The sequence below is a fragment of the Prionailurus bengalensis genome, chromosome F2 (genome assembly GCF_016509475.1).
Source record: "Prionailurus bengalensis isolate Pbe53 chromosome F2, Fcat_Pben_1.1_paternal_pri, whole genome shotgun sequence".
NCBI classification, from domain to species: domain Eukaryota; kingdom Metazoa; phylum Chordata; class Mammalia; order Carnivora; family Felidae; genus Prionailurus; species Prionailurus bengalensis.
The window spans coordinates 22,704,970-22,730,989 of NC_057353.1; the positions used below are offsets into that span (position 1 = coordinate 22,704,970).

The window sequence follows — 26,020 nt, forward strand, 5'->3', positions numbered from 1 at the left end:
TTCCTCCCCTGTCAAGGGGGCATTACTTAGTATTCGTCTTTCTCATGAATTTTTTTCTCCTTCATATGAAAGTATCATATATAATATAGAGTGTAATGTGTGGCAGGTTTTAAATTTTTTATAAAACTGGGATTTTATAAAAATGGGATTACACACACATTTCTATCTGAAATTTACCCCTTTCTGCTGGTTGAATTGTCCTGTTAGTGTGATCTTGTCCCCCTCCCTTGGGGAAAAAACCCAAAACACTGAGACTTAAACTGATAAGGAAAACGTGATTCTTCATAATAGAGGTAGGTAAGGTAATTTCTAAAGGGATCCTGTACAACAGCGTTTGAGTATCAGGACAAAGGAGAAAACCAGGAGGAGTTAGTATTATTGAGCACTTACAATATGCCAGACAGCATTTTAAGTGACTTCGTTGGTTGAGTAATTTGTCCTCATGGCAACTCTTCCTCAGGGACCTCCACTTTTCAAAGGAAGAAACCAAGGCGAATAGAAGTTACCTAGTTTGTAGGTATCAAGTAGGTCACACTGCTGAGCTGCAGGCCAGGAGACCAACCCCCCTCTGACTCTCTGTTCTGAACTCTGATACGTAGATAAGGCTTATAAAGAATTCTAGTGTACTACTGATGGGGATGCACTTGATTCCTACCACGTTCCCTTCCTTGTGGCTTTCTGAGACTCCCAGCTGGGCCCCAAAGGGTGGTGACAGTGGCTCTCTTCTCTCTATTCTGAAATTTAACTGACCAGAAATTGAGCATCCTCCTGCATGCAAAACCTCTTGGTCCCTTGACATGAGAAAAACTAAGACCGTGGTCCCTTGGCATGAGAAAAACTAAGATTGTGGTCCCTTGGCATGAGAGAAGCTAGGATTTGTTCTTGACTCCAGCAACTGGGACTTGAGATGAGTCAAATATAACAACTTCTCTGGATCCACTCTTTTAAACAAGGCAAAATATTATCCTTTTCCATTTGAAATAATCTTGTTGTGAGAAAGAATAATTTAATGTGCTGTGACATCCTGAGTCATTAAATAGGAGCGTCTAGCAGTGCTATGCACTTATTTGCAAAAGTTGATATGCATGAGAGCTTTTGGCTTTAATTCTTTAGCAGAGAGAAAGGGGAAGTAGACCTCCAGGCCTAAGTAAAAGTGACAAAGAAAATCGACTCTGGTTCGTGTCTGCTCCCCTAGAGGGAGACTTCTAGGGATAAGCGGGAATAGCATGGGGTCACAGTACCCAGTTTCAGGTCCTGGGTCCCTATCTTACTAAGTAGCTAGCTCACTTACCAGTCATGGGTGAGTTAACAACCCTCTGTGCTGCAGGCCCAACCTCTATAAAACCATAGGATCATAATAGTATCTACCTAATAAACTTGCTGGAAGATTAAATGAGACCATGCATACAATGCCCTTAGGAAAGTCCCCAGCACCCATTAAACATGCAATAAATATTAGGTATGGTTGACATCAACATCATCATCATCATCATCATCAGTATCTAGCTGATGGAACTTGCTCTGACCTCCTGAAGAGAAAGGGGGTAAGGACAGAATTGGAAAGCTCTGGGTTTTTTCTGAATACATGCAATAAATGTTAGAGTATTATTTAGTACTTAATAGCTGAAGTTTTCAAATTCTATAAATCTCAATGGTAAGAATGTTTTCTATTCTTTTGGATATCAATTTCTTCTAGTCATGTCTAAGAAAACTCCAACATACATTGACTCAATAAGTACTGACTGAACACCTACCATGTGACAGGGATTTTTCTAAGCATTAGGAATACAGTAGTAGACAAGGCAGACAAAATACCTTCCCTCATAAATCTTATGTTTTAATGAAAGAAACTCACAAAGGAAAACCTAACATACAAATACGATCAGTTAGTGATACATGCTATGCAGAGTATTGCAGATGAGAGATATTTAGATTGGTCAAGGAAAGCTTCTCTCAAGTCCCAATAGTTTATTTTTGGTTTTGTTTCCCTTGCCTCAAGAGATGTATCTAGTGTGGCCGATGTCAAAGAGGTTACTGCCTGTGTTCTCCTCTAGGATTCGAATGGTTTCATGTCTCACATTTAGATCTTTAATCCATTTTGAATTTATTTTTGTGTATAATGTGGATGGAGCTGGAGGGCATTATGCTAAGTGAAATAAGTCAGTCAGAGAAAAACAAACACCGTATGAATTCACTCATATGTGGAATTTAAGAAACAACAACAACAAATGTGATCACAGGGGAAGAAAAGATAGGCAAACCAAGAAACAGACTCTTAACTACAGAGAACAGATGGTTAGCAGAGGGGAGGTGGATGAGGGGATGGCTTAAGTAGGTGATGGGGATTAAGGAGTGCAATTGTTGTGATGAACACCAGGTGTTGTATGTAAGTATTGAATCACTAAATTGTACACCTGAAACTAATATTAGTTCACTGTATGTTCACTGGAATTTAAATAAAAACTTAAAAAAAAAAAAAAAAGAAAGCTTCTCTGAAGAAGGTGGCATTTGAATGAAATGAGTTACCAAGAGATCTATGCAGTTATTTGAGAGAACAATCAGGTCAGAGGGAACAGCAAGCGCAAAGTCCCTGAGGCAAGAGTGAGCGTGGCTTATTTAAGGAATAGCAAGAAGACCAGAATGGTTACAGCAGAGTGAGCAATGGGCAGAGTTTGCAGGAGCTATGGTTAGAAACATAAGTAGAAACAAGGTCATATAATGCATCTTAGTCCTTAGTAAGGAGTTTGGACTTCACTCTAAGAGTGACCACAAATCAGGGGTGCCTGGGTGGCTCAGTCAGTTGAGCGTCCGACTTCAGCTCAGGTCATGATCTCACAGTCTGTGAGTTCGAGCCCCGTGTCGGGCTCTGTGTTGACAGCTCAGAGCCTGGAGTCTGCTTTGGATTCTGTGTCTCCCTCTCTCTCTGCCTCTCCCCTGCTCATGCTCGGTCTCTGTCTCAAAAGTAAACAAACATTAAAAAAAAATTTTGTTTTAAAGAGTGATCACAAACCATTATAGATTTGAGCAGGTGGGAAAACAAAAGATTGGAGTAAAAGCAAAGAGATCCATTGGGAGGCTACTGGGGTCCAAATGAGATGATGACTACGTAACTGAAGGTGGAGATGAAGACTATGGTTAGTCGTCACAGTCTGGATCTATTATGAAAGTAGAGCTGAGCCAAGCTATTGCAGGACTACAAGTGTTGTGTGGGGTAAAGAAAGGAATTAAGGATGAAGCCTGTGTTTGGGGCCCAATTAATTAGCTAAGTGTGTGGAACTGCCATTTACTGAGGTGTAGGGGAGGAACACTCTTTCTTCTCTCCTAGTTTCTTTGGCTGTTTTTTTTTTTTAATTTTTTTTAATGTTTTTATTTATTTTTGAGACAAAGAGAGACAGAGCACGAGCAGGGGAGGGGCAGAGAGAGAGGGAGACACAGAATCCGAAACGGACTCCAGGCTCTGAGCTGTCAGCACAGAGCCCGATGCGGGGCTCGAACTCATGAATCGCGAGATCATGACCTGAGCCAAAGTCAGACGCTTAACCGACTGAGCCACCCAGGCGCCCCGTTTCTTTGGCTGTTCTAATAATTAAATTGACATAAGGCAGATTAACAGGAGAAAAATTTAATCTTGTATGTGCGGGAACTCACAAAAATAGGACAGAGAAGTGACCAAAGTGGGCATCTTTTAGACAAAGAAATAATAAATTTGTGAAAAACTGACAAGACAAGGAGTTTGGGCTTGATGGAGGAAATTGATAAAGAAGTAACAGGGTTTGTTTATACAGCCTTCCTGGTCCTGAATTCCCTATCTCTGGTGATAAGGATATCTCTTACCCTCCAGGTGCAGGAGGGTGCCCTTCGCATGGGAATTTATTTCCTACTTTTAAGGGAACAGAGAAGGGTCAGAGTGTCCTTCTTGTACCAGCTGTTTCTTAAGTAACTTTAATTTTAAATAATCAATATCAATCAAAATAATATCAATAATCAGTAATCAAAGTGGCATATTTTAGGGTGGCCTGCCCTGAAACCCATCAGGGGGAAGATGAGGGGTGGGTCTTGTTTGATAGAGTGGGGATATATACAGACTTGTCAAATTTAGATGCATGCAATCCAAGCAGTGGTATGGGGTAGCTCAGCAGAAATGTTGGGGAGGGAGACTTATGTCTGAATCTCAACAAGATCTAAATGACCTTAAACAACAGGAGGAAAAGGGGCACCTGGGTGGCTCACTTGGTTAAGCGTCCAACTCTCAGTTTCGGCTCAGGTCATGATCTCATGGTTTCGTGAGTTTGAGCCCCGCATAGGGCTCTGCACTGACAGTGTGGAGCCTTTTTGGGATCCTCTCTCTCTCTCTCTGTGTGTGTGTGTGTGTGTGTGTGTGTGTGTGTGTGTCCCTCCCCTACTCACGGTGTCTCTGTATCTTTCAAAATAAATAAATAACCTTAAAAAAATAAAACAGGAGAAAAGGAGATCAACGAGAATGAATATAGTGAGAATCAAGAAGAGGTTCAAAGCTGAGGATGAGGTTTTTCCAACATTTAGAGTTTAGCAAGACATGGAATAGCCAACAGGAATACTGACAAGTGGCTAGTAAGTATGAGGAAAACTAGAAGGGGATGACAGCCTGCAAGTCCAATAAATAAAATGTATCAGGAGGAGGGTGAGATCAATTGGTCTATGATGTTGAGTTTTCCATAACTCTTAGGTATCACAGAATAATCTTTTTTGTTTGTTTTTGTTGAGAGAGAGAGAGAGAGGTGGGGGAAGGAAAAGGGAGGGAAAGAGAGAGAGAGACAGAGAGAGAGAGAGACAGAGAGAGAGAGACAGAGAGAGAGAGAATCCCAAGCAAACTCCATGCCTGGTGCAGAGCCCAACACGGGTTCCATCTCATGAACCGTGAGACCATGACCTGAGCTTGAATCAAGAGTTGGACACTTAACTGACTGAGCTACCCATGCACCATGGGTATCAGGAAATAATTTTAATAGCTGGTATCTGCATATATCTGTATGGCAGTTTACAGTGGCAAAGCATGTTGGTACAATAATTATACAGAACATCCTGTGAAACATGAGTGCAATGATCAATTATGAGACATGGTGTCTGTGATGTTTCACTCAGAAGTTCATAGTCCACATTAATGCATGCATTTAGTATGTGGCTCTGAGAAGTTAATGGAAAAGAAAACTGCTAACTTTTTTAAAACCAGGAATTTCCCAAATTGTTTTTTTTAATTTTTTTAATGTTTTTATTTATTTTTTGAGACAGAAAGAGACAGAGCATGAGCAGGGGAGGGGCAGAGAGAGAGCGAGACACAGAATCCGAAGCAGGCTCCAGGCTCTGAGCTGTCAGCACAGAGCCTGACGGGTGGCTCGAACTCATGGACCGTGAGATCGTGACCTGAGCTGAAGTTGGACGCTTAACTGACTGAGCCACCCAGGCGCCCCTCCAAATTGTTTTTTTAATTGAGATTTTGGGGAGTAATTTATAAGCAGTAAAATCCAACCATTTTAGGAATACAATTTTATGAGTTTTTATACAATCATGTAACTACCACCACAACCTAAGTGATTTTATTTTATTTTATTTTTTCAACCTAAGTGATTTTAAATCACAAATTGGGCCAACGTGGAATGTCTCTAGCTCCACTTTGGGAAATGTTTATTGAGGGTTTGTGAACATTTGCACATATATTATCCCACTTAATCCTCATGCCAGCTCTCTGAGCTACACAGTGATGGGGTTCAGGACACACTACCCCAAAATGTGGCACCTGGGCACGTTAAATATCTTAAGCTTAAAAAGTTTTGTGTAAATGGCAGAACCAGGAAGGTCACTCTGGCCTCCATCACTCTTTTTTCCCTGAAACAGGCCATAAAACTCCCATGTGAAACGTACCCTCCCTATGCCAGGAGGAGGGAAGACATCACTAGAGACCAGGAATTTGGGGCCAAGAAGTCTATATAAACAAACCTTGTTAAACTAACCTTTATCTTCCTAGACACTTCTTCACCATCTACTACCTCTCGCCCAAACTTCACAAAATGACTGTTTCTTCATCTAAAAGGTATAAAACCTTTCTACTCTGGTCACTTCTTTGGCTCTTCATTCTCTTGTGGAGGCTCCCCTGTACACGTAAAAATTCAATAAAGTTTGTATCATTTTCTCTTATGAATCTGTCATTGTCAGTTTAATTTTCAGACACAGCCAGGGACCCTAAGAGGGTTGAGGAAAAACTTTTCCCCATTTGCAATACCATTATTTCTCTATAAGACAGAGAAAGAAAGAGGCACAAAGAAGTAAAGAATCATGCCCAAGGTCTCACAAACCTCCTCAGTGAAAGAGGTAGATTGAAACAGATCCTCTTTTCACTTGGCACAGTGGGAAAACAACAGATAAACTACCAACAACTAAGACTATTTACGGAGTCCTTGATTCATCAAGCATCTCTTTAAAGCAGGTGTCGTAATTCTTAACATATAGGAGTTAAGTGTTGAGGGGTTAATCAATTTGCTCAAGGGTAAAGAGTTAGAAATTAGCAGAGAAAAAATTCAAATCTAGGTCTTTCTGAATTCAGAGCCTGAAATCCCAGCTGCATCATACTGTGCTGTCCTATACAGTAGCCACTAGCCATATTTGGCTATTTGAGAACTTGAAATGTGGCTACTCCAAATTGATATGCGTGTAAATGTAAAATATACATAGAATTTTGAAGACATTTTAAAAATATAAAATATCTCAGTGATTTTTTATACTGATTACATGTTAAAACAATATTTTGGATATATTGAATTAAATAAATTATTGTATTAAAATGAATTTCATAGGTGGCTCAGTCGGTTAAACATCCGACTTCGGCTCAGGTCATGATCTCACAGTTCGTGGGTTCGAACCCCGGATCAGGCTCTATGCTGACAGTGCAGAGCCTGGAACCTGCTTCAGATTCTGTGTCTCTCTCTGTCTCTGCCCCTACCCGGCTCATGCTCTGTCTCTCTCTTTCAAAAATAAATAAACATAAGAAAATAATAAAATGAATTTCACCTCTTTTTACTTTTTAAAATGTGTCTCCTAGAAAATTAAAAATATGTAGCTCATACACTGCTTTAATAAATAGAAGCTGACCAAACAATTTATTTCTTAGTGTTGCAGTCAAGAGATTTCCCCTTATTTTTCCATCCAGGGTAGAACACATCACCAGACACATTGTTTTATCCAGAGTTGGTTTGTTTCTGGAGGAAATAGTTAGAAACAGGATTCTTCCTCTGGTCCCCAGCTGTTTACAGTCATTTTCTTTTGCACCCACACAAGTTACTGCTTTCACTTTTGGTAGATTCATTTTTATTAAAAATATTAGCTAACCAATGACTTGTTAAAGACATACACCAGAAGGTTGCTTTTTTTTTTTTTTTTAAATAAAGCAATAAAATACAATGATCATGGGGAGTCAATACTGGACATTCAGCATTTAACCCACTGCATTTCCTTGCAGGGTGAACTAGCACCTGGGTGATGCCTGCATTCTGTCAGTCATGTCGCACGCTAATCCTGAAAAGCACATAATACCTCCTAAAATATCTCAAGGGGTTAGAAAGATCTTCTAAATATTTTTAAATCTCTAAAGAATAAGAATTGCCTAAAATATGTTCCTTCCTGAAACCTGCTTCATTTTAGTTCTAAACATTCTTTTAGTCCTTGATATTAATTTGATTCTGACTAAGGAAGAAGTCTTCATAAGTAAGAGTGTGCTTCTTTACTGGAATTATAGTGTATGTATATATGTATATATGTGTACACATATATAGTACATATATATGTGCATATGTGTGCGCATATATATGTATATGTAATGTGTATGCATATGTATATGTATACTTACATATTTACCTATAGTGCCCACTACCTCCAAGTGGAGTCGAAATCTGGCACTTATCTATTATCATTTTATTTGTGTGGTTCAGTAGCTATCAACCTGTTTCTGTATTGGAATCTACAGGGGAAATTTTGAAAAACCCAAATGTTCAAACCTTGCCCCTAGAAATTCTGATTTAGTGAATATGAAGTTTCCCTCAGCCCAGTGAGAAAATCTGACGCACAACTGAGGTTGAGAACTATTTGTGAGGACAGTAAAACTAGTGTTTTAGGCTCCCTAAACTTACTTCTTTTTTTAATAAATATTTATTTATTTTTGAGAGCATGGGAGAGGCAGAGAGAGAGGGAGACACAGAATCCGAGCAGGCTCCAGGCTGTCAGCACAGAGCCTGATGCGGGGCTTGAACTCGAGAAACACAAGTTCATAACCTGAGCCGAAGTCAATGCTCAACTGACTGAGCCATCCAGGTGCCCCTCCCTAAACTTACTTTTAAAAAAGAAACTAGTTTGCACCCAGATCTCTCTTCTGTCCTCTGTGCCTGCAAGGATACTAAGCACCTCTGCTCAAATTTCTTACCAAAATCTCTTTGGCTTAGATGCTTTCCCTCAACCAAATGCCTACTAGGGTTTTTATAAGCATCACTCATTAGTCTGATGTTTATGTATGGTGGGTGTGTCCCAACTGGACTATAACTCTTTAAGGAGAAGGGTAACATCATTATGTTTACCACACCCCATTTTAGGCAAATGCACATCACACACCGGGTACTTAGTTTAAAAAAAAAAAAAAAAAGAATGTTTCAAAAGTACCTACAATAATCCCCAACTTACAGTGGTTTGACTTACAATTTTTCAACTTCTTGATGGTGTGAATCAGTGGAAACCATACTTTGAATTTTGACTTTTGATCTCTTCCCACTAGCAGTATTTGATAAGATATTCTCTCACGATACTGGCGGCAGCAGCAAGCTGCAGCTCCCTGTCAGCCACATGATCACAAGGGTAGACAACCAATATACTTACAACTGTTCTGTTTTCCACTGTCAGTACAGTATTCGGTAAATTGCATAAGATATTCAACACCTTCTTATAAAATAGGCTCTGTATTAGATGATTTTGCCCAACTGTAGGCTAATGTAAGTGTTCTGAACACATTTAAGGTAGGCTAGGCTATGCTGTGATGTTCAGTAGGTTACATGTATTAAATGCATTTTTGACTTACAGTATTTCCCACCTATGATAGTTTTATTGGGGCATAACCCCACTGTAAATAGAGCAAGGTCTGTAAGTAAGATCATGAGGTGCTCTTAAGAACATCACAAAACAAATCAAATCCCTCCCCTAATAAACAGCCTTTTAACTGAAGATAATTGTAGCAGATATGGATCTCAGTCCATATACCCAAGTTTGCAAGAAACATAATCTTCTAATATTACCCACACTCATGATTTTCTCCCCACTCACCCATTCCTTCACCTCAGATTACTAGAATCCATCACCTTGAAAGCAGTCCCGAAGGAAATGATACATTATGAACTTTCCTGCCAGAAAAAAAGAAAAAAAGCACCATCTCAGAATGTTTACGAATTGCATAAGTTTTCCTGAAATGCCATGTGTTTGAATTATCTATCATACCATTAAATTAAATATGGCTAAAGTGTTATTGGGACTTTATGTATTATAAGTTTTATTGTAGGTATTTCATACTTATTACAGCTGAGTTTTCTGATCATAGTGATGTCAAAGTATTATTTACAGGAACAAACCTACCATCCATGTTGTTGTTGATGGGCAGGTTTAAAAAATTAAGAAAAAAAATTTTTTTTTCTGAGAGACCTCCTCCTCCAGGCCTATTTTCTGGCCCACAACCCAATAAAACTCTGTATTACTGACTTTCTGTTGGGATAAAATTTTAAAATAACTTTTGACCCACCCTATTAGGCCAGCGCTTCTTAAATTCTCTTCAGTGAAATACCAGCAAGGGAAGAAGACAGAGAATGTAGTATATAGCTGGATGTAGCCCCAAACTAAAATTTTGTTGCTGATTAGGATTAAATCTTAATGAAATTCTTCACCTCATTTCATTATACACCATTGCTTTAAATAGTAAAAAATGTTTCACTTCCCTGAATCTTTCAGTAAATTGATTTCATAGAAAAATATGTTTACTTTGTGGCTTTGAATAAATTGGCGATACACTTAAGAATAACCCTTAACTCCAGCTGGGAAGAAGAGGAGGCTTGGAGGAAAGGAAGGAGAAGCAGGCTCCACTTGAGAGCCTTGCATGGCAAAAAAAAGTTTCAGTTTGGAAACCCAGTGTTTGTTTGCTATGTTCATAATGTACCTTAACCCTTACTCCCTTAGACCCTGTTCCCCATTGTTTGCAAGCAGGACTTACCTTCTATAGGGCCATTAGAGCTTGAAGGTGCATTCCCGTCTGACTCATGACTCTCTTTCCAGATAGTACAAATGCCCTGCTTTTCCAGCTAATATTGAGCACTTATTATGTACCTGGTTTCGTTTTAAATTCTTTATATTTGTCAAGTCTTTTAATCTTCCCAACAAGCCTTTGATGAGGCTATTATTATTATACCCAATATACAGAAAAGAAAATTGAGATATAATTCCTTCAAGGTCACCCAGCTAGTGGATAACTGGTAGGGGACATTCCAACCTAGGCATTCTTAACCGCTGCAATATTGTGCTTTAAATGACTCAACATTTAAACTGTGTGTAAAATTAAAACACGTAAAGGATTGATAATGTTGGATATGTTATAAAGGGTTTTAAAGTAAACTTTTTATTCATATTGAATATGGAAACGTGCATAAATCATGTTCAAAAGTAACTATCACCCACATAGAGAAACAGAACATAACTAGAGGCCCCCCCATCACCTCTTATGCTCTAAGTTTCAAAGTTCAAAATAATCATTCACTTAGTGTTGTACAAGCTGAACTCTATATCTATTTAAGACCCTAATTAAATTCATTTCCATAGTAATATACTCTTTCTAGAGTAGTGATCCTCAAAATGTGGTCCCCAGACAAGCAACCTAGCATCATCTGGGAACTTGTTATACTTGCAAATTCAAGGACCTCCATCCAGACCTACAGAACAGAAACTCTGGGCGTGAAGCTCAGCAATTACGTTTTAACAAGCCCCCGAGCTGATTGTGATGCACGCTAAGGTTGGAGAGGCTTGGATGTAAGTCCGTTGTAACGGTTTTGGTTGGTGATCACGTATTGTGTTAAGTGAATACTACCGCCTAAAGTGTTAGGCGTGGATAACGGTGACAAGTTCTAATCACCTACCTTTTTGAAGTACACTGCGGGTAAAATGCTTTCTATTTTAACTAACCGTGTTGCTGTTGCCGTCAATGTTGCATTTTATCAGGAGTATAAAGCAATGTTGCCTTTATCAGGCTCCTCACCTCCTAACCTCACTAGTCTCCCAGACCGTAGTAGTCCAGTTTACCAACAAAGCCCGGCTGCAGCGTGGCGGGGAATTCAACATCCTGAAGCGGGAGCAGGCCTCGGCCAATCAAATGCAAGGCTTAAGTCGCTCGCCCACCCTGGCGGTGTGATTGGTGGTTTCCCGCCGGCGGAAGAGACCTTTCGAGGCACCGCCCAGGGCCCTCCCGCACTAGCCAATCGTCGCTCGGCGCCTGGGGCGGGGGCGGACTCGCGCGAGTGATTTAACATGGCGGAAAATGGTGTCTTGGCGGCTCCGAGCCCGCGGGGGCGTGCGGATGGGGAGGACGCGGAGCCCCCGGAAGAGCGAATGGCAGAAACGCCGAGAGATGATCAGGAGCAGTTTGAGTGCCAGGAACTGCTGGAATGCCAGGTGCAGGTGGGGGTCCCAGAGGAAGAGGAAGACCCGGGCCTAGTGGCCGAGGCTGAGGCGGTCGCTGCTGGCTGGATGCTCGATTTCCTCTGCCTCTCTCTTTGCCGGGCCTTCCGCGACGGCCGCTCTGAGGACTTCCACCGGACCCGCGACAGCGCAGAGGGTGAGTGCTGGGCGCGCCCGGTTCGGGGCTGCGCTGAGGCCGGGGGCGACGACGCGGAGCGGGGCGGGAACCTCTGCGAGCTGTCAAGCCCAGTTTGCAGCGCAGTACCCCTGGGGGGTCGGGGGACCCGGGCTTCTGCGGCGCAAGACCCGATGCTCTGAGTTGAAGTTGGTTCGAATCCCGCACCCGCCTGTTTGCAGCTTCTCAGTTTTTCTCAGATTCTGTTTTTCTCTTCAGTAAAGAGAGAATTAGAATTAGACCGCCATTTAGAATTGATGCAGGATCAAACGAGTTAAAATGTATAAAATTGCCCAGCGTCTCAAGTCCTTTTTCTCCTTTGGCGCTTGTATTTGTTGTTTTTATCGACTCAGGTGTTCCTGTGATGGCATTTATAAAGCGGTCACAGTGGCCTCCAAGTGACCCAGGCATCAGTGTTTTCTATTAACTTGTGAGCTTTTTAAATCTCATTTGGCTTGGTTGCCTGCAGAATAAAAGTCACTGTCAATGAAATTTACTGCCTGCACAACACAGTCTGTAAGCGATGGACAAAAACAGATTCAGAGAAGACTGGCTTTTTCAATGAGAACAGAAAGATACGCTGGTATTTAATATAAAATTAAACACTTCAGGGGCGCCTGGGTGGCGCAGTCGGTTAAGCGTCCGACTTCAGCCAGGTCACGATCTCGCGGTCCGTGAGTTCGAGCCCCGCGTCGGGCTCTGGGCTGATGGCTCGGAGCCTGGAGCCTGTTTCCGATTCTGTGTCTCCCTCTCTCTCTGCCCCTCCCCCGTTCATGCTCTGTCTCTCTCTGTCCCCAAAAAAAATAAATAAACGTTGAAAAAAAAATTTTTTTTTTAAAAATTAAACACTTCAGAAAACAGTATCGACACATTTCATCTTCATGGTCATCCCGTAAATTAGGCAGGTAATCTTAGTTTATAGAGGAGTGGACTAGTCAAGCAGTCTAAAGTGTTGGTAGGTTAAAAGGAATGTTCCACACCTGTGCCTTATCTTCCGCTCCAAGAACCTTTCCATATACTGACTGTGTCAGATAGCACTAGAGCCATGGTTAATTACCATTAATTAGAAAGTTAAATCCTGAAATGAAGCCAGTTCGTTATACTTAAAATTATTTAAAAAGTCCACTTTGGGGAGAAAGGTAGGATTATCTGTGTATTAATGAATTTGAGTTGGAAACATTAGTATCAGCTCCTGTTTGGCTCAATACAGGCATAAATGGTGTTAAGAAACATCATTCATTGGGTAAATTTGTGGATCCAGTTGGCTTTATTAAACAATTTCATGAATTGGGCAGCATCCCACCCAGCCAAGCGGGGAGGAGGTTGGAGAAGTTGTACAAAATGGAAGATTTTTATAGGAAGGAGGGCAGGGCAAGAAAGTTATAAGCAAAAGAAAAGGATTGTTCCAGTCTGGGTCCATTCCCTTTAGGAGGAACAGCAGGCATCTTACGCACATTACCTCATCCTTCTTTGGGGGATGGAGAAGGCCCATTTGGCAGACTTTTTGGCTCCAGTCACAAAATTCCTACCAACCGGTTTAGACTATTTGGGGAAGGTTGAAAGTGCAGCCAGATTTGGTGGTAAGCCCAGTTTGGGGACTTAGCCTGAGTGACACCATTTTGGGCCTGTGGTTTTCTTTTAACAATGATTACATATAGAAATGTTTATGCATATTTCTATACATGTCTAGACACAGGTTAGTTAGTATATATTCATTTCTTATTCTGTTAGACGAAAGGGCACAGAAGCAATGTAACCCTACGTAGTAACCTAGCACTGGAGGCTTGGTTTCTAATACCATTCCTTAATAAAGGGAACCAGCGCTCTTTGGAGAAATGGCCTGAATCTGACACTGGGACAGGAGATAGGACAGATGAACCTGGAGCATCTTGTGCCAGGAAGTAAGGAAGTGCTAACAGCAAACCCCCAGACAAAAAGAACTTTTGGGGGTACAAAGGGAACAGGAGCCAGCTGTAAGAGCTCCCAATGGCCAGAGCAACTCGAGCAAGAAAATAGTTTGAATTCTAACCCAAAGGTAAAATATTTATCTGTGAGCCCATACTGATGTAAATAAATGATGGAATAAATAAGGAAATGAGATAAGAAACAAATCTCCTGCAGAAGAATTCCAAGTAATTTATGAAGCTACTATGTCGTCAAGGAGGTGAAACCAAACACCCCACTCCTTAAGTGTGGGCTGTGCGGAGTGACTTTATTCTGAGAAGTACAGTATGGCATTGGGGGAAGGATAACTTTACAGTAGAGAAGCCTAACAAAGATTAATTCACACCTAGGTCATCAAGGTCAACAGGAACGGTGACAGTTTGGCATTATATATACTTTATATGATGTATTGAATATGGAACTTTACCTCTTTGATCTTCCTCCCAAAACTTAACTCCAATCAAATTGTGAGAAAAACATCAGACAAAGCCCACTACAAAATATCTCAAAACTGCCAAGGTAATCAAAACCAAGGAAAATCCGAGAAACTATGATGATGACTAAATGTAATGTGTCCTGGGTGATATCAGCAGAAAAAAAAGGACATAAGTAAAAACTGAGGCAGTCAGAAAAGAGCATGGACTTTAGTTAATGATGTATTAATATTGATTTATTAATGTAACCTGTACCATACATATACAAGATGGTATTAATAGGGGAAAGTGGGGGGAGGGTATATAGGACTCTGTCTTCACAATAATTCTATAAATTGAAAACCTTTCTAAAAATTAAAGACTTCTTTTGAGGTTCTAGGTCAAGACCCGAGGAATAATCTAGGCCACCTCTATTATCTTTAGGATCAGGGCACAGAAAGCCAGAGAGAGTAAACTATTTTTTAAAGTTGCACTGCTAGTCAGTGACCTATAAATTGTGAACATAGTGTTGTCTCTGTATTTCCATTTTGACTGAAAGGACTTCCTTTTTTTTTTTTTTAAATTTTTTTTTTTTCAACGTTTATTTATTTTTGGGACAGAGAGAGACAGAGCATGAACGGGGGAGGGGCAGAGAGAGAGGGAGACACAGAATCGGAAACAGGCTCCAGGCTCTGAGCCATCAGCCCAGAGCCTGACGCGGGGCTCGAACTCACGGACCTCGAGATCGTGACCTGGCTGAAGTCGGACGCTTAACCGACTGCGCCACCCAGGCGCCCCTGAAAGGACTTCCTTTTATCTTTTATAGGATTTCATTTACTTTTCAAAACTTTTCAAAAACACACAACTCTTGATGCTTTCTAGAAAATTCTTAGCTCTTTCATTCTGACTCACAATTATTCTCACACCTCACTTAACTTAGGCTGTTTCCAGACTAGGAAGCAGTTTAAGATAATGATTAAGAGCATGGGCTCGGCGGGGGGGGGGCACCTGGGTGGCACAGTCCATTAAGCATCTGACTCTTGATTTTTTTCTGCTCAGGTGAGGATCTCAGGGGTCAGGTCATGAGATATAGTCTGGTCTCTGGCTGACGCTGACAGCAGAGCCTGCTTGGGATTCTCTCTCTTCCTCTCTCTGCCCCTCCCCTGCTCACTCTCTATCTCAAAGTAAATAAATAAACTTAAGAAAGAAAGAAAAAAAGAGCATGGGCTCCAGAATAAATTGTCTGAGTTTGATTCCTGGCTCTGCTACTTTATAGCTGTTAGACCTGAAGCAAGTTACTTACCTCTTGGTAGGTCAACTTTCTCATCTTTTTATTTGGGGTGGGGGGCAGAGAGACAGTGAGAGAGCCCAAGGAGGGATTCTCCTGTCTGTCAACACAGAGTCTGATGCGGACTCGAACTCAGGAACCATGAGATCATGACCTGAGCCGAAATCAAGAGTCAGACACTTAACCGACTGAGCCACCCAGGCGCCCTCAGTTTCCTCATCTGTAAAGTGCTGATAATAGTATCTACTTAAGAGAGTTGTTGAGAGAAACACATGAACTGATAGATATAAAGCAAGGTTTCTCGACAGCCTCAATACTGTTGACACTGTGTGTTTGCACCACATGATTCTTTGTTCTGCGTACACACGAGAGTGGAGGGGGGTGAAGGTGAGGGTTCTCCTGTGCTTTGTAGGACGTTCAGCAGCGTCCCAGACCTCAACTACTAGATGCTAGCAGCATCCCCCTTCTACTCGTGACTTTCAGAATTGTCTCTAGACACTGCTGAATGTCCCCTAAGGGACAAAATCACCCCCATTTGAAGACCACTGGTATAGAGTGCTTAGAGTAGTGCCTGGTGTTAGAAGTGCTTAAATACAGTGGCTATTGCAGCCAGTCAGTAGATCTCCCTAACGTGTTTCTGTCAGCAGTGTTTGGTTACAGGTGACGAGAAAGCAAATAACCAGGTTCAACCAGGGGAGGTTTTCATTGTTTTTATTTTGTTTTTTGGCTAGCAGGTACAAAGAACAGAAAGGCAGTGGTATTTGTAGGTACTGCATATGGACTAAATTGAATATGGAGGGAGGTGAGAGGTCTGACTTTCTTCCCTAGCATAGAGTAGATTCTTTTGTTTTGCTCCTATACCATACTTAATCTTCGTGGCATTAAAATTTTAATGGATCACTTGCGTAACTTTTGGTTTCTGTCTTTAACATTGGCTAGCAGTAGCTGTTAAGTATTGAACTGTTTAAATTTTATATTAATTTTGTGCTCTCTGAATCTTGTTTAATTAAATTGTAGCTGGTTTTGGTCCAGATAATCTCTGGTATAGCTTAAGATTATGCTATTTTAGAATTGAGGAAATAAATACAAGTCAACGTATTTGTCTTTTATCTGCTTAGTAGCTGCAAGACCACTTTTTGGTTTTGCTAGTTGATTTAATCTTTATATACACCAACCAAGCCCTGGGTGAAGTGTAACTGTGGAACCTTCAGGTCTTACTTTAAACATAATTTCCTCAGAAAAACTTTCCTATCTCCTTCCTCCAACTAGCTACTAAAACACATTCTAAGCTTTCTTTGTTATATGCATCCATAGCATTCTGTACTTGTCTTTTTCAGTTTTCTCCACGTTTTGACTTTAATTGTTCAATAATTTGTCTTTCATTGCTACATAGTAATAAATTCACTGAGATCCAGGATTATGGTTTACTCCAGCATCATACTCAATGCCTAGCATAACATCTGCGTGGGCATTCAAATATTTGGAAGACTAATATTAATAAATTTTTTTTATACATCTGCAGTTTTATTTCTTCTTTGGGGTTAGGGTTGAGGAGAAACAGGTTTTGGCTGAGAAATAAACTTTTTTGCTGAAATTGTACCCTGAAAGTTTTAAATAAGTAGAAGAAAGGGAAGATAGGTAGTTGGTAAACTGAGGCCTAAAGTTGCTGCCCCTTTTCCATGTCTGCCCCTATGACTTCTTGTCCCAAACCAAATTACAATAAAGGAAGTATTCTGCTCTTTATTTTGCTCCGGTAATGATCTAGACTGGAGACCAAGAGGGGATTGCCACCACAAGTTCCCAAGAAGGAGTGCCACAAGTTCATTTATACTATGGTCTGTGTCTGAGACACGATCCCTAAAACATCTATCAAAGAGAAAAAGGTAGCAATGTGGACTTGATTTATTTCCAGAGCTTTTCTGCCCAGCTGTCACTGATGAACACAGCGAACACCAAGGGCACGTCTCTGACGGCCCCTTCGAATTTCTGGAATAAGTATTGTTCTACTGGAGCTGAGCGGCAGCTTTTGAACATTCCTCTTAGATGAGCTGCATGTGATTTTTCTCCACACACCCTGTGGAAGCACACTCAGGTGGTTTTAGTCTGGAATTCATACACGGAGCACATTCCCCTGCCACCGCAGGGTCCTCCACCAGCCAGCAGGGCAAGCCTGAGGTGCTCCCTGCCATCTCTGCCTGCACAGGGGTCACTGCTTGCTGAGCGTTGAGGTGAGAGCGCAGAACCGCCAGCAGAGGGGGCTCCCCGCGCCTGTAAGCCTGGGGCGCTGGGTGGCGCACCTTTCGGGACAGGGGGACCAGCTTGACTGGCCTCGTGCCTCAGTGGAGCACTCACACTGCAGCCCTCCAGGAGCTCCAAGGTCAGGGCTGCGGAGTGCCAGAGCTGCCAGCTGCCCTGGCAGAGGCTTTATCAGGACGTTCCCATGGCTATGGCGAGAAAGCCAACACGCTCTTGTTGGATCAGGCTGTGCGCTCACTTCTTTGGACCCACAAGGCTTTCTGGAAAGGCCACGGGGCCTCGGGTGCAGCAGGTGGCCACACCTCGGGCCGTCTCCTCGCTGCCAGCTTGCCCCAATAAATAGGTTTTTTAAATCTTTGTAAGTTTAACAGACTCCCTTAACTGAAACCTTGACCAAAATAATATAAAATATTTCCTGTAATATTAGGTAGGAGTTTTAAGGTATAAAATAAACTTCCAGCTAATGATTAGACACATATTACAGTTTGAGTCTAAATCTCCCTTTTTGTTAGTATAGAGTGCTACCTGTGAAAGTACTTTTAAGTATTTATTATTCTGCATGTGAAAATCTGTTTTTATTTTACAAGAAAAGTGCTCATTGCTATTTTTCTCATTTTTAAAAAAATTGCCTATAAATAAAAGCATATAGCTCTCGGTTTATGATTTTTGCATGTTTATAACATATTACTCAACCAACCACACAGAGGCACTGCTGGGTCAAGTTTGGCTTTTTTTTAAATATTTTAATAAAATTCATATCTTTTCTTTTTCAGCTATTATTCATGGGCTGTCCAGTCTAACCGCTTATCAGTTGAGAACTATATTCATATGTCAGTTTTTGACAAGAGTTGCAGCAGGAAAAACCCTTGGTAAATATGTGTTTTTATCTTATTTTGGAAATGTTTTAATCTATGTCTAAAGGTAAAACAATGAGAAGAAACACATGGAAGCTGTTAGTTGTTTTTGAGAATTTGCACTATGTATTTGGCATGTACATCTATACAAGCATTTTTAAAGGAAGTAAAAGAAATATAGTTCTCATCTCCTTAGAGCGCTGGTTGTCAAACTTAGCTTGCTTCAGAATTATTAGAACACTTGTTTAAAAAACAGAATGCTGAGTCCCCTTCCCTACCATGAATTCTGATGCAATAGATTGGATGGGTGGGGCCCTGGATTTATATTTCTAATAAGTTCCCAGGTGACTGTGACACATGGGGAGCCACGCTTCATGGACTCTCCTGGAGATTTACTTTAAATTTGACTATGGTAACTTTGTGGTGACTCTTCATACACATTCTGTTTTTTACTCGCAACTATGATAAATGAAACCTTTTATTTGAACTTGATTTCAGTACTTATTTAGATAAGTGAATATGATTTATAGCTATAAAAGCTCTCTCCTTTATCTCTACAGGTAATTTTAGATTGTAATGGGCAAGCCTGCTTCAGTTTATTAGTAATGGGTGATATTTACAACATGGTCACTTAAAGGACCTTTTGCTACAAATAATTACATATTTATATTGGTGTTTACAATTTACACAAATGCTTTCCCAACAGTGCTAAGTGGTAGGCAGTACTTAACATGAAACTATTTACTTATAATCCTGTTGTAGTATGGAAAATCCCAGTGCGTTAGTACCACTCTCATGACGTTCACTGTCCAGCTCAGGCTCATACAGTATGCTGCGTGTTGGGGATAAGACTAGGGCTGCAGTTAATGCCATGACCATAAGTGACTAGGACTAGAAGCAGAGTAGATATGGGGAGACAGAACTATAGGTAGTCTGGGCCTGTAGCTAAAGAAGAAAAGCATCTGGATGTGGACACAATCGGAGAATTCCTGACTATGCGGACAATAAGTTAACATGGTTGTTAACAGTTGTTTTGTAAATTAAATATGACAAAATATTCTAAAGTGCCCAACTGTGTTTCACATGTTAGCAGTTGTTCAGTGGATCTTAACTTTCTCCCGGACGGCCCTTCCTCTAGCCTCTCCTTTCTTTCTGGAAAGAAATGCAGAATGTGTGTGTGGTGCCATGGTTTAATCTTGAAATTCACCAGGATCCCCCTTTGGGTATATCTTAGACATGATAGGCCCATGTCAATTATCAACAATCAATGTATTTCACCATAATGGACTCAAGCAAGGCAGCAATTAAAATTTTATTTTAATTTATATGGTAGACTTTCAGCTATATATATAACTCTTCCTTTTTTTTTTTTTTTTAAGTGGTTGCTCAACAGCAGCACTGCCTAATAGAAATATAATGTGAGCTGTATATATTGGAAAAGAAATAGATGGACTTAATTTTAGCAATATCTTATTTAACCCAATATTTGTAAAATACATAAACATATAATCAACATAAAACATGTTAATGAGACATTTTACCCCTCTTTTTGCAGTAAGTCTTTGAAATCTTGGGTGTATTTTATACCTAAAGCACATTTCCATTTGGAACTAGCCATATTTTACCTGTTTAACAATTATGTATGACAGTGGCTACCATACTAGCTTTAGTCTCTGCCCCACATAGCTTTGAAATGTGGCAGATGTCTTGAAGGGCAAATGTTTGTTTATGACAGGTTCCATTCTCTCATGGGACTTTATTTTTTAAGTTCTGTACAGCTCTGGGAGACTTCCCTACCTTTCTACCCCAGCTTTCTGAACTGCCCCAGAACTCAGCAAATGTCCTGAGGGGAAAACCAACCATGTGTTTTCAGTTCTTCTATCCAGTCCACCAAGCTAGCCCCAAGGAAACTGCCAGAAGCTTTCCTTGTTGCTATTACCCCAGTAAAATCTCCCTGCCTGGAATGCACTTACTGAATCTTTGCCTTATAAACAAATGAGGCCAGGGAAGAAAAGCTGCCCCTCATCACCTCCCCTCAAAAGGATTCTATCCCTGGAGATGTAGTTCATCTAGTTCTCTCTGCTTCCACCACTGTCCCGTGCCTTTAGCAACATGCTTTTGCAATTTATCCCACTTTTTTCTAGCTGTAATAGGAATGTTGGCCTACCACAGTATCCTACATTCTGCCTGAAAGTGAAAGTCTACTCTAAAGTTTTTGAAATTAAGATTTAACAGTGATACATTTTTCCCCTACATCTCACATTTATGAGAAGGAAGGCAGATTAATGAGATGGGTTAGATAATGTCCGTCCAGAAACCTAATAGGAAATATAAATATTGAAGTGAGTTTTTATTTTTGTGTTTATTCTGAGAGAAAGAGAGCACTCACACAAGGGTGGGAGGGGCTGAGAGAGAGGGAGAGAGAATTCCAAGCAAGCTCTGCACTGTCAGCTGATGGACTCACTCTCACGAATCATGAGATCATGACCCGAGCCAAAATCAAGAGTCGGACACTGGTGTGACTGAACTGCCTAGGCACCCCTGAAGTGAGTTTTTAAAAGAAAAACAAATGTGAAATTAGAAGGATTAGGCAATCTGCCTTTGCATTTTCATCTTTCATGCTTTCCAGCATGTACTCTAGCCTTACCAAGCATCTTGTTATTCCTGAAACACACCTTTTTTGAGACAAAGTAAGTGATGTTTAAGTGTTTGGAGTCTGCTTCTACTACTTGTTAGCTGTGTCACCTCTCCAAGTCTCAGGTCCTACTTTATAAAAGACAAAGTTGATAACGTTGTATGCCCTTTTAAAGAAATTGTGTGGATAAAGGAGCTACTGCATGTTAACCACTTAGCATAGTGCCTAACATGTAATAGGACGTTAATATGTGTTGACTATGAGTGTGAATATCTTTTGTACTCCTCTGCCTTTTGTTCTGCTGCTGCCTTCCTGAAATGTTCTCCTTCCCATCCTTATCCTCTTCACTTGGTTATCTCCTATTTATCCTCAGTGTCCCAGTTTGGATTGTTTCTCTTCCATGAAGGATTCTCTTCTAGTATCCTTTCGTAGAGTTGATATTCTATTCCTCATATACACTAGACCCTCCTAGAGGGTTTTTGGGAAATACAGATGCATGGGCTCTACCTCGTACTAATTAAATCAATCTCTAAAGGATGGGTCTAGGTTATTTGCATTTTATTTTGTATATTTACTTTGAGAGAGAGAGACACCACACAGGGGTGGGGCAGAGAGAGAGAGAATCTCAAGCAGGTTCCATGCTCAATGCGGAGCCCGACTTGGGGCTTGATCTCACGTCCTGACCGTGAGATCATGACCTGAGCCAAAATCAAGAGTCGGACTCTGTAGAGGCATCCCTGTAGTTTTTTAAAGCTCCTCTGATGATTCTGAGGTATAGCTAGAGCTGAGAAGCACTGGCATAATACATAATTCTAATAAAGTACCAGTCACATCAGTTTGTCTTTCTTCATAGCTAGCAGTCGGGTTTCATAAGGACAGGAACCATTTCTTCTTCCTGGTCGTATCCTAAGTACCTGGCACAGGGCCGGGAATATAAAAAGACTTACTCTACAAATTAATAAATTTTTATGTTTAAAATGTTGGAGGGGTGCCTGGGTGGCTCAGTCAGTTAAGCGTCAAACTCTTGATTTCGGCCCAGGTCATGATCTCACAGTTTGTGGGATTGAGCCCCACATCAGGCTCTGTGCTGACAATGCAGAGCCTGCTTGGGATTGATTCTCTGTCTTTCTCTCTCTCTCTCAAAATAAGTAAACATTAAGTAAATTATCAAAATGTTGAAGACACAATTAGAAGACAACAGGAAATAAAGTAGAAATCATTGAAACTCCTAACATTTAAATTGCATGCTCCTTCAAATTTTTCAAAGGAAGAAAAGGAAATTAACTTGAATCAAATCACTTGCCTAAACTGTTGTGTATAGGAATACTGCCTAGCACAGAGTATATACTCCGTAAACATTTAAAGAACTGAATTCATTAAAAATTGACCAAAGTAAAGTTCTATTCAGCTTCCTTAATTACTTATTTTTGTTCTGGTTTTAAAAGATGCACAGTTTGAAAGTGATGAACGAATTACACCCTTGGAATCCGCCCTGATGATTTGGGCCTCAATTGAAAACGAACATGACAAACTTCATGAAGAAATACAGAATTTAATTAAAATTCAGGTATGAGTATTACTTTATTATTATTATTATTTTATTACTATTATTATTATTATTGTAGAATCGAAGCACACAACATCTAGAGCAATTAAGAGCTACTTAATAGAAGTTGGGCGGTAAACCCAAAGTAAAATTTAATATACTTACTCTCTTCAGAAATTTGACCTCTGGTTTATATTCTTTGACACAAGCTCTGAGAGTTGGGACTTAATGTTTGCTACCTAAGTATGTATATATATATTGCCCCCACTTGAGAAAATACACTGCATCAGTTTAAAGATGACAAAGCAACTTTCAAAAATCAGTAGTTTGTACTGTCTCAATTTCTATTAAAAATTACAAATATGAAAAACAGAATATTTGATAAGAAATTCATAGGTTTTTGTGAATAAGGGAATGTAAAATTTTAACTATGTAGAGGGAGTTTTAGGAGTAACCTATTAAAGAGTGAGAGCCAAAAAAGTCATTCAAAGATACAGTAACAGGGAAAATATGTTTTGCTAACGGGCAAAGCAAATACTAAGGATTGTTCTAGTTAAATAAATTTTTCCTCAGTTTTAGAAAATTATTTTATGGTTGGGTAGGAGAAAAAACTCCAGATGAAAGCTCACCTTCCCAAAAATGAATTATTGTTAGTGTGTTGATTGCCAAGTGGAATTAAGACTAGAAGAGAACAGCAAAAATATAACTGCTACTTTTAAGAATTTCAGCCTGGGATGAAGAGCTTTGTCATGTTATCCCAGTTTTTGGAGGGGATTCTAGAGGAAGCAGGCCATCATTAATATACTAAGGTAAAGTTGAGCGGGTTACCATAAATTCTTGGCAAATATAATATATTGCTTGCTATTCGTCACGTGCTATTCTAAGCACTTTTCACATAGAAGTCTAATCCTTACAATAGCCCTATGATATAGGTACTATTATTTACACTGTTTTACATACAAGGAAACTGAGGCACATGAGGTTAAATAGCTTGCCAAAGTTTACAAAACTATCCAGATGGTAATAGTAGTCCCATATCTTACCATAAAATATCAGAAAGGCCAGTTTATAAAATGATTATTCAGAAGCATCTGGTTTCCTAGGTTTCTATTAGAGATTTTTAAGGATCCTAACTAATTTTACACATCCTAATCATCAGAAACACCATCCACATCCTCTCTCATTTCCCTTTTGTTCATATTAATATTTAGGTGGGCCCTAAGTGTACATAATGTAGCTCCTAATTTATTTATTTATGTCTGCTTTTTTGGTTGTTTATTTTATTTTAGAGCGTGTGAGTGGGGAAGAGGGGTTGAGGGAGAAAGAGAAGCTTAAGTAGGCTCCATGCTCAGTGCAAAGCCCAGCGTGGGGCTCGAGCCCACAACGCTGGGATCATGACCTGAGCCGAAATCAAGAATCAGATGCTCAACCAACTGAGCCACCCAGGCACCCCTTAATGTCTGCTTTTAATTGGCCTAAATTCGAAAGAGGTAGAATGCTGGGCATTTACTAGTAAAGATACAAGGGGCCAATGAAAAACTGTTACATCCTTTTCAAACCACAGTTACTTCATCTTTGAAAAGGTATTTTAAATCATTTATCACATTTTTTAGTGAAGTCGTTTAGATTTAACAGGACTTATTTCAATATTAAACCACAATTATACGTTTTTAAAAAGCAGCCTAAGGTATGTATTTGTCATCCTATCTTTTAGGCGATAGCTGTTTGTATGGAAAATGGCAATTTTAAAGAAGCAGAAGAAGTCTTCGAAAGAATATTTGATGACGCAAATTCTTATGAGGTAGTTGGTCAAACTAGAACCATAATTTTCTTTTCTTTTGTTTTCTTTTTTTTAAAGTTTATTTATTTTGAGAGTGTGTGTGCATGAGCCAGGGAGAGAAAGAATCCCAAGCAGGCTCCATTCTCAGTGCAGAGCCCAACACCGGGCTCCAACGGACTGTGAGACCCATCACCTGAGCCAAAACCAAGAGTCAGACGCTTAGCCAACTGAGCCACCCAGGCGCCCTACAATCAGAATTTTAGAACTGTCTGTATGGAGTGAGGTAGATTCAAAGAACACTGGAGGAAGAAGGGGATGCTTTCTCTTTTAAACAGGATAGAACAGTGTTGTCCAAGGGAAAAATAATGCAAGTCACATATGTGTTTTAGTAGCCACGTTAAAAAAAGTCAAACAACTGAAACAAATTTTAATATTGCATTTTACCTAATATATCCCAAAGCATCATTTTCAGCATTTAATCAGCATAAAAAAGTATTGACGGGATATTTTACACTCTCCTTTTTGTACTGAGTCTTTGAAATCTGATGTGGGGGCGCCTGGGTGGCGCAGTCGGTTAAGCGTCCAACTTCAGCCAGGTCACGATCTCGCGGTCCGTGAGTTCGAGCCCCGCGTCGGGCTCTGGGCTGATGGCTCAGAGCCTGGAGCCTGTTTCCGATTCTGTGTCTCCCTCTCTCTCTGCCCCTCCCCCGTTCATGCTCTATCTCTCTCTGTCCCAAAAATAAATAAACGTTGAAAAAAAAATTAAAAAAAAAAAAAATCTGATGTGTATTTTATACTTATGTCTAAATTCAGGTCTCACATTTCAGAGGCCCGGTAGCTACATTTGGCTGATGGCTACCATATTGGGTAGCATAGGTATAGGAAACATAATTATTTTTTAGAAGTCTCTTATGTGATCATTAGTAGTTTTTGTGTGTATGTGTAATGTAATGTTAAGGTCAGTAGAACTTGTCTTTCAGTATTACAGTGTTGGAATAAATTAAGTTTATTTAAAGAAATAAAAGATAATTATATTTTTTTCGAAAAAATTTTTAATGTTTATTTATTTTAGAGAGAGAAAGAGAGAGTGAGCGCGCGAGTGGGGGAGGGGCAGAGAGAGCGGGAGATAAAGAATCCGAAGTAGGCTCCAGGCTGTCAGCACAGAGCCCGATGCGGGGCTCAAACTCATGAACCGCGAGATCATGACCTGAGCCGAAGTCAGACACTTAACTGACTGAGCCACCCAGGCACCCTGTTTTTTTACATATTTTTTTAGTGAACTTTTTATTGAACAGTAGTATACCTTTAGTAGCATACATATACCATTAATGTATAAATAGATGTCTTTTCACAAAAGAAACATGCTTGTGTGATGAGCCTCTATATCAAGGAAAAGAACATCACCAGC

At 40.2% G+C, this 26,020-nt stretch overlaps 1 protein-coding gene and 1 long non-coding RNA gene across 5 annotated transcripts in view; one reads left to right on the top strand and one right to left on the bottom strand.

The window, feature by feature from the left end:
* The window catches only part of LOC122495486, a 49,958-nt gene extending 38,572 nt beyond the window's left edge, over nt 1-11,386 (bottom strand). The window contains exons 1-2 of the long non-coding RNA XR_006300474.1: nt 11,184-11,386; nt 9,334-9,410 (exon numbers count right to left, since the gene is read on the bottom strand). This is a non-coding gene — a long non-coding RNA (uncharacterized LOC122495486). The remainder of the gene's footprint in view (nt 1-9,333; nt 9,411-11,183) is intronic.
* A 146-nt stretch (nt 11,387-11,532) lies between these two features.
* The window catches only part of TERF1 (telomeric repeat binding factor 1), a 34,577-nt gene continuing 20,089 nt past the window's right edge, over nt 11,533-26,020 (top strand). Inside the window, exons 1-4 of one of the 4 annotated variants that reach the window (XM_043601194.1) lie at nt 11,533-11,878; nt 18,571-18,666; nt 22,732-22,853; nt 24,547-24,633. In XM_043601194.1, the coding sequence (XP_043457129.1) occupies nt 11,572-11,878; nt 18,571-18,666; nt 22,732-22,853; nt 24,547-24,633 (612 nt within the window). In that variant the 5' untranslated portion in view covers nt 11,533-11,571. The remainder of the gene's footprint in view (nt 11,879-18,570; nt 18,667-22,731; nt 22,854-24,546; nt 24,634-26,020) is intronic. The other 3 variants (XM_043601197.1, XM_043601195.1, XM_043601196.1) reach the window with 3 other exon arrangements.